Source organism: Frankliniella occidentalis, unplaced genomic scaffold (assembly GCF_000697945.3).
Source record: "Frankliniella occidentalis isolate FOCC.00 unplaced genomic scaffold, Focc_3.1 Scaffold7, whole genome shotgun sequence".
NCBI classification, from domain to species: Eukaryota; Metazoa; Arthropoda; class Insecta; order Thysanoptera; family Thripidae; genus Frankliniella; species Frankliniella occidentalis.
Window position 1 is genome coordinate 3,200,721 of NW_026267137.1, and position 7,987 is coordinate 3,208,707.

At 49.9% G+C, this 7,987-nt stretch overlaps 2 protein-coding genes across 5 annotated transcripts in view; one reads left to right on the forward strand and one right to left on the reverse strand.

Moving 5' to 3' along the window:
• Positions 1-2,807, reverse strand: part of LOC113210079 (uncharacterized) — a 79,558-nt gene extending 76,751 nt beyond the window's left edge. Inside the window, exon 1 of the mRNA XM_052273367.1 lies at positions 2,019-2,807. Coding sequence (XP_052129327.1) covers positions 2,019-2,507 — 489 coding nt within the window. The 5' untranslated portion in view covers positions 2,508-2,807. The remainder of the gene's footprint in view (positions 1-2,018) is intronic.
• Positions 2,808-4,116: 1,309 nt separating this feature from the next.
• LOC113210070 (huntingtin-interacting protein 1) lies at positions 4,117-6,606 on the forward strand. Of its 4 annotated transcripts, none has more exons than XM_026427889.2 (6): positions 4,117-4,290; positions 4,921-4,984; positions 5,104-5,297; positions 5,536-5,755; positions 5,826-6,106; positions 6,222-6,606. In XM_026427889.2, the coding sequence occupies exons 1-6, from the start codon at positions 4,267-4,269 to the stop codon at positions 6,429-6,431; spliced, it is 993 nt and encodes a 330-aa protein (XP_026283674.2). In that variant the 5' UTR covers positions 4,117-4,266; the 3' UTR covers positions 6,432-6,606. The 4 variants fall into 4 exon arrangements, with proteins under 4 accessions (XP_026283674.2, XP_052128938.1, XP_026283675.2 ...); XM_052272978.1 differs by having other exon boundaries at positions 4,141-4,290; positions 5,088-5,297; XM_026427890.2 differs by having other exon boundaries at positions 4,142-4,290; positions 5,127-5,297.
• Positions 6,607-7,987: the final 1,381 nt, after the last annotated feature.

Consider the following 7,987-nt stretch of genomic DNA (forward strand, 5'->3'; position numbering starts at 1 on the left):
TGTGTTCAGCGGGCCTGCCTAGCCCGGCCGCTGCAGGCGTCCCTGGACGCAGACCCGTCGAGCACTTGTGTTCAGCGGGCCTGCCTAGCCCGGCCCCTGCAGGCGTCTCTGGACGCAGGCCCGTCGAGCACGCGTGTTTAGCGGGCCTGCCTAGCCCGGCCTTTGCAGGCGTCTCGGATAGGAGGACCCTCCACGCAAGAATGCCAAACGGGACTTGCAGGCGTTATGGGTGGTCAACCCGCTGAGCCCAGGCGTTGAACGAAACAGCTTTTCCTGTGTTTTGCAGACCGGGAGGGCGTTTAGGGCAGTGCCCAAAGAGAACGTCCAGCCCCTGGGTTTGCTAGGGCTATAGGCAAAGACAATCACTCCAGCGACACTAACCAGCAACATTTCCACCACATTTACTTCTGCATCTGCCCTTACGGCACAGAGTGCACGTGCGCGCACGCACACTTACACAGACGCAACGCACTTTGTAGTGGTCGCGGGTCGGGGGCGCTGCCCGGCGTCGCGCAGCTACCAATGGATCTAGGAAAATTTATTAGGTGAATCGAGTTACGACTCGCCATTAAAGAGCTTAGAGAGTGCGAATGTTGATTGGCGAGTGTGTGCGTGTGTCTGTGTGTGCGTATTGCTTTATGTCGTCCGCAACCCGTTGCACAACACACTCACACTCATGCACACGCACACACACACACTTGCAGGATCGTTCGAGCTGCGCGTTTGGGTTACATCAAAAAGACACTCCGGGAGCTGCCGGAGTTGTCGTGAACCGCGAGCGTACTTCTTGTACGTCAGCGTTTCCGGAATGAATGTGACAGATGCAGTCCGAGGTTCCACACTCGGCGTCCGGGTCCTGCCACTCGAGGACGGCCCGTGACCCTGGCTGCCCAAACAAAACGCGGTGCTAGTAACGATTTGAATTGTAAAGCGCAGAGGCTGAGAGCTTTATACACATATCGGGACGTCATCCCTAAAGAGTTTTATGATCCGGGACCGTTACGCACGCAAACGAGAGCGAGCGAGCGAGCGAGAGAGAGCGAGAGAGAGAGAGAGAGAGAGAGAGAGAGAGAGAGAGAGATCATGCAGGGGCAGCAGTGCGAGTGATACCACTTGGCATCTCTCGGTCCGATCTCTTAATACCTAATCATTTTACGAACATGTGATTGAACTGTCCGTGGGTGCGTATATCACTCGGGTCATTACGAGTCGGCGACTTTATGCCGGGCGTAAAAAGAGGAACAGCCGCGCTCGAGGCTCTGGCCGCTCTGGCCTAGGGGCAGCAGCGCGCTCTGCAGTAGGGCGCCGGCGCGGCAATTAAAGTGCGCAGAATAAGACGGATGGAGGAAGAAAACAAGAGTTGAAGCCGACGACACCTTCCTTTACTAAAGTAAAGTTATGTTTAGTCTAAGTGTAAGGTATCATCTGCTAAATAGGTAGCGCAAACACTTGGACACCCCCGCCCTCTTTCGCCCCACAGAGACGGAAAAGTTCTCATTTGGAAAGCAGTCGTCCGTTGCGCGCGCGGAGCGAGTGTGAAGGTTCGGCCGACCATCGTGAGCCGGCAGCCAGAGGCAGGCAGAACCTGGACAAGCAGGCGGCAACGCACCCTGCTCGTGTCGCAACGCATTTGCGCGGGTTAGTTCAAACACTCGTGCGAAATAGTAAGGCAGCACACCAAAAAGGTCGTTTTTATTAAAATCCATTCTTTCACTTGGATAATTTTTGCAGGGTGCCATTGGCAAGTTAGTGCGTAATGCTTTGCTGCGTTCAGACAAATACTCTCCATCGGCCGAGTTGTCAGTCAGGGGCTGGCTGCGGCTGCGGCACCCCGCCGTCACGTAGGCGTAGGCCGGATGGGGCGAGATGGCACGGCCAGATCGTATCACGCGATGGCTGAGCAGCGCTTAGCGGCGCTAAGCGCCGCTTCGAGGCGCTTTAGCGACTATTTGCACGAGCGTGTGTTACGGCCGCAGGTCACGGCGGTCACGAGGACCATTAGCGGGCCGCACACTCACCTTCTCCTGGAAGACGCGCCGGAAGGCGTCGCGGGTGAACCTGGGCACGTTCTCGTCGGCCGTCAGGATGTCGGCGCACTCGCGCAGCAGCGCACTCCGGCGACGGTCGCGCAGGGACTCCTCCTCCATGGCGGACATCTTGACGGAGCTGGCCGACGACCCCGGTGCCGACGACATGGCGGGGCTGACCGTCCCGGACAGCGCCGTCTTGTCGCCGCGCGACGCCCGCCGCGGCACTTCGGGCGGCGGGCCCGGGGGCGGCGGCTCCTCGTCGTGAAGCACTTCATCACTATCACTGCATCCTTTGTGGCACTCGGGCATGAACAGGCCCTCCTTGGTGAAGGGCGACACCGCCTGGAACACCCAGGTCTCCTTGCCGGCGGGCACGGAGTCGTCCTCCCCGGCCAGGCTGCGCGTCAGAGAGGGCCGGCCCTGGCGGGGGGCGGCGGGCGGCTCCACGGGGGCCTCGGGCACCTCGGGCCCGGACATGGCGCGGCCGGCGGCGGCACTCGGGCGCGACGCACTACTCGGAGGGGTGCGCGGGCGGGCGCACTGACAGACAGACGGGCAGCGGAGGTTATCGACGGCAAGCTCTCGCGGAGGAGGTTGCACTCATGTTCGCGGCGGAACGGGCCAGTCCACTGCTGCACTGCTCGGCTGCGGCACGGCTGCGGCTCGGTCCCACAGCCCTCCCCCTGGGCTGCTGGGGTCCACTCCACTCCCGGCCGGCCGTCCCCGCCACCAGGGCGCGCCACCTGCAGGCCTTGGCCGGCCCGCCACACCCGACCTCGCCGACCTTACGCGCCCCGGCACGACCTCGGACCTAGCCCACCGGCCGAGTGGGGCCGGTGTCTGGGGGCCGGCCCGGACTGGACGCGGCCGCACCTCGAAAAGTAGAGTGCACCGGGGGACGGTGGCGGGGCGGGCGAGGGGGGCAGGCTGCCCGACAGAGAGTGCCCGGGGAGTAAGACCGACACAACGTCCGGATCAGACAGGTTCGACATGAGATTTGTGACTGGCTCAATTATCTGCGGAGAGGACCCCAAGATTCAAGATTGATTACATGCATGGGGACCAATAACTATTTCAATGGTGGCAATTCATTCGTCGTTGTTGCCTATAGAGATCCTCCAACGGTCACGTGACCCTAGCACCGCCTGCCTCGGTCAGAAACAACTCCTTTCCGAACGAGGGGCGAAAAGTGGCAGAATTTGAATGGTTGGGCCTAATTAGGCACATTTCGCCTACTTTATGGACCCAAAGACTGCTCACTTTATCACTGACGACAAAACTCACAGCTCCCAACGATTTTTGAGCATGACACTCCCCAAAAATATAAAAAGTTGACACTGTGTACCGAACAATGACACACGGTGTCAGAGGTTAGGTTAGACCATTCTTTGCTGAAACCAGTTAGAAAAGCATATGGATCCAATTTAATGATTCAGAAAATGTTGTCGCCATATCTTTCTTTAACTGGGCCCTGCGATCTAACATTTTATTTCGACCTTTTCAACATTTTCCCCGGGCCCGCATTTGGAATCTCGCGCGGTTCGCCCCTCAGTGGGCCTTGTGACGTCAGCATTGGAGCATCTCTATAATATCACATACCCCCTCCCCTCCCCGGAGCTTGCGATTACCTCACGTATACAAATCCGTTGGGCGGGAAGCGGTGCAAGACTTTGGTCTTTCAGCGGCGGCGCGAGGAGCTTTACGCGAGAGTCTCTCAGTAGATCCCCTTCTTGTGCCTCTTCTATTCTCCGACGAACGTATAGACATGTAATAAAGCAAGAAACAATAAAGCATGATCGCCAACTATTATGAGAGAAGAGGATCTCCGGATGGGGTCTTATTAATGAAAGATGCCGATGCACTCTGATTTAAAACCAGCATTAGTCTCCGCTCCCCCTCCTAGCCCTGAACTCCCCCTTACCCCTCCCTCCACCAACTTCTCACATCTCGCCCCGCCACGGGACCGGAGATACTCCCTGCGATGTGCCCGCGCTGCGAAACACAAGCCGGCGCCATCTAGCGGCCATCGGGCGAAGCGCCGCCGGCCGCGCGCGATTTGGTCTTGTGGATCACGAGTGCTGGGGAGTCCCGAGAGACGCCCATCAGCACCCATGCTCCTATCACCGCCCGTTTCGCGCATTCATTGAGAGCGGTTCGGTCAACCTATCAAGATTAAGCTTGTCAAGTGCATCATAGATGTAGGTCCAAATGTTGCATTGATATTTCACAATTTGAAATGTCCCCTCGCTCAAGTTCAACAGTAAGTCAACATCAACAGCTCAGCTTTGTTCTCCAAGGATGGCATTTATAAAAAGTTCAAACACATTGATATATTCGCAGTGATGGACTTGGGCTTGGGCTCATTGTTGTGGAAAGTCTTTTAAGTGTCTATGGATATTGTTGATGACGAGTGTACTGAGTCTAAGTACAATGTTTTTAGATTTGTTTTTCGAATTATTAAATTGAATGGTCCCTCTGATCACCATTGAGATAAGATTAAGCCATAAGACAGAATGACATTGTAGATCTTTTAACTGGTATTCTGTTGGGGGCAGCTGGGTAATGCAGAAACAGTGTCTAAGACAATTTTCGTCATCGTTTGATTACAAACGTGGTACATGTGTAATGTATTTGATTGCTATCTTGAAACTTGGTGCAGTGTTATTATCAATTTTACTACCAAGATGTTATAACTGTGGGGGAGGGGTAAAGGGGGAGTTATGTCCTGACCGGTCGACTTTGAGATTAGATACCAGTCTAACGTTTTCCTAAATCCACAGCAAAAAGTTATGGACTTATGGTCATTCTGGAGAAATAAACGATAAAATTTACAAAACTTATCTATTTTGGAATAGAATGTAATCCGTTCTTTTTTTATTGTTTGTTGCAGCATGTCAGCATTAGTAAAGCCTTAAACTCAATTGAATGTGCAGCAAAGGAAAAACATGTTTGCAGTATCCTTTATTGTGTGAATGGACCATGTGCATTTGTATTGTTCTGTGTTTTAATTAAAATGAAAGATAAGCCTTATGATGGGTTGTCATAATTTGCGTTAAGTCTTTAACATCTCAAGGTGCCATTACTGGCACATTCCAGGATTCTCGGACTTTTTGGGAGAGAGTACAGCGTTTGCCTGTTCTTGGCAATAGAATCGTGGCATGGAAGTTCTGTTTTGTTCTTCACAGAATTTTACGTGAAGGCTGTGAATCAGTTATCCCAGAGTCTCTGAGACACAAGGAATGGATAAGAAATGTTGGGAAGCTATGGGTATGTTGATTTTTGAATCTGGTACAAGAATTATCACTTATAAATACAGTGTGCAACTGGCATGCACATGCAAGTGTTCAACACTACCTCGAACACTTCGTTGCACACTTTTCACTTTTCAGTATTTGACCGGATATTATAATACCGAAAAGTGTTTAACAGTGAAGTTGCACACACAGAAGTTTTTAACAGGGTTGGCCATGGATCTATGTTAGTTTTTATAATAAATCTATTACAGTGTCACCTAAGGGAAAGTTATGGAAAACTAATCCAGCAGTACACTCAATTACTGATTGTGAAATTGGACTTCCATAGGAGAAATCCCTACTTTCCCGGCAACTTAGTAGTTTCCCAAGAGGATCTTCACTCCATTGGTGGAAATGATGTTCAGAACTACTTTGAATTGGCCGTAGACATGTTTGATTATATGGACAAAATACTTGCTCTTCAAAGTGCCAGTAAGTTTTGCTCCTGGAATAACCTTTATTTTCCTTTCTATAAAACTAAGTTTTCCTGTTTCTTTTGCAGTATTTGGATCTTTAGACATGTCAAGGTCAAATTCAATGACAAGCTGTGGGCAATGCCGTTTGGCCCCATTGATTCCATGCATTCAGGACTCATCTCAGTTATATGATTATTGTGTCAAGATTCTTTTCAAGCTTCATTCGGAGCTTCCTGCTGATACTTTGCAAGGCCATAGAGACCGCTTTTCAAGACAGTTCAAAGACCTGAAAAAGTTCTACTCGTTAGCAACCGCCGTAAAGTATTTCCGAAATTTTTGGACGATTTCTATCCCACAATTACCAGAGGTATTATTATGATAGTTATCTCCTTACCAAGTTATCTCCCACAGAGCAACATGTTGATCTGCTATGTATTTTAACTTACAAATTTTTTACAAGTGTTGAAATACTTTTGTGACAGACCGAACCAGAATTCTTGTTTCAATCTGAATTTTTGGGCTTTGGTACACCTGTTCTACGAGTGCCAACAACAGACCGGGAGCAATCAGAAGATCATGTGACCAACTTAACTGATACCTCCAGGCGTAGCGGAACGTTCTTAAACCAGGAGGGAGCAAGCCTGGCATCGCCTTCGGCACCCCCGCTTTGGCTTTTTGACGCCCCCTTTTGAACAAAACAGCTATTTTCACTTTTTAAATGCAAAGGTGAACTGTGTGTGGGTGTGTGGTAAACGTAAGTAGGAAATTTGGAGCGTGGTATTACATTACATTTGTGAGGGTGAAATATCAAGGTTTTAGTTTTGCAAATGTAATGACCGCAAATTAAACCAGAGGCGCCTTTCTCGATGGGTCAGTAAGGCCTTATTGCCCCCTCCTTTTCCTTCCGCTCATCCAAACCTTGCTTACATTACATGCACCGTTTAATTCCTGCAAAGCAATGCTTTGCAGGGCTGCGAAGGATTTTGATCCTTCGTAACTACACAGCTATGACTTGCAATCGCGAAGCGAACCCTTTACACACAGTAACTAGGGAAGAACTTTTTGGTGTATATCGTACTATAATAAGTGAATCGTTCGTACACTGTTAATTGAAGGTGTACAGTCATTGTACGACAAAGGCGTATGCCACACTGTAAAATGCTTACTAACTTAATACGTTACGAACAATTTTCGTTCTTTGTATGACAAAGAAATTGTTTGCATTGCAGAGCGATTGTTAATGAGGCTAGTAAGGTCCTTACAAAAAATTCTTCGTAAGCTACGAAGGTTTTAGTTCGCATTATGAACCTATTGTTCGTCAACAATTTACAGTGCACCCAAAACTGTACGCCTTTTGGCATGTAATGTCTGCACGCCTTTAGCGTACAGTGACAGCACACCTCTGTTAGAGGAAATGCTAGAAAAAACCCGTGCGTTAGTCCGGGCCAATGGCTAGGGTGCACAGAAACCAAACGCCCTACTCCAGCTTCCGAAGCAGAGTGGGAGTGCCGGAGGAGCTTTGGCATTACGCACCACCAGCAAACGCATGGGCATTTCCACTTACAAAGGTGTGCTGTCACTGTACGCTGATGGTGTGCAGTCATTACATGCCACCCAAAACTACACGCATGCACGAAATCATACGTAAATGCGTGTAATTTTATGCATAAATGCATCGCGCGGGGTCCTCTCTGCGACACTATGTGGTGCACTGTCCACTGCTGCCAACCCTAGAGAAAAAGATAGCTGGGAATTGTTTCATTTTAACTGTATTTAACAAAAATTTTGACTGGGTTTAACTGAGTATTGGTGAGTCTGACTGGCTTTAACTGAATATACCCGGATATTCTCGGCTTTTACCCGATTTTACACTTAATTTTACTGATTATACTGAGCCCACTTTTTGCCTTACTGGAATTGATACGAATATGACTGATTTTGACTGAGGGCCTTGACTGATTTTTGATTGGTTTTAGTCACTGGCTGAGGACGCGACTGAGCTTAGATCGATCATAACTGATTAAAGGCACCTCTCTAAAATCAGTCGAATGTCAGCTCATGTCAGTCACACACCGGACTGACATTAGTCACATATTAGTCGGTTCAACATTATTGCTCGCAATCACAAAAATCAGTTTCCGATACACAATGTGCGTTCCAGAATCTCACTGAATATAGTATTTTTTTGGCTGATAATTGTTGTGGACCAAGTGATGTGTATACTCAGCCTATTCTAGTGTAAGACCAG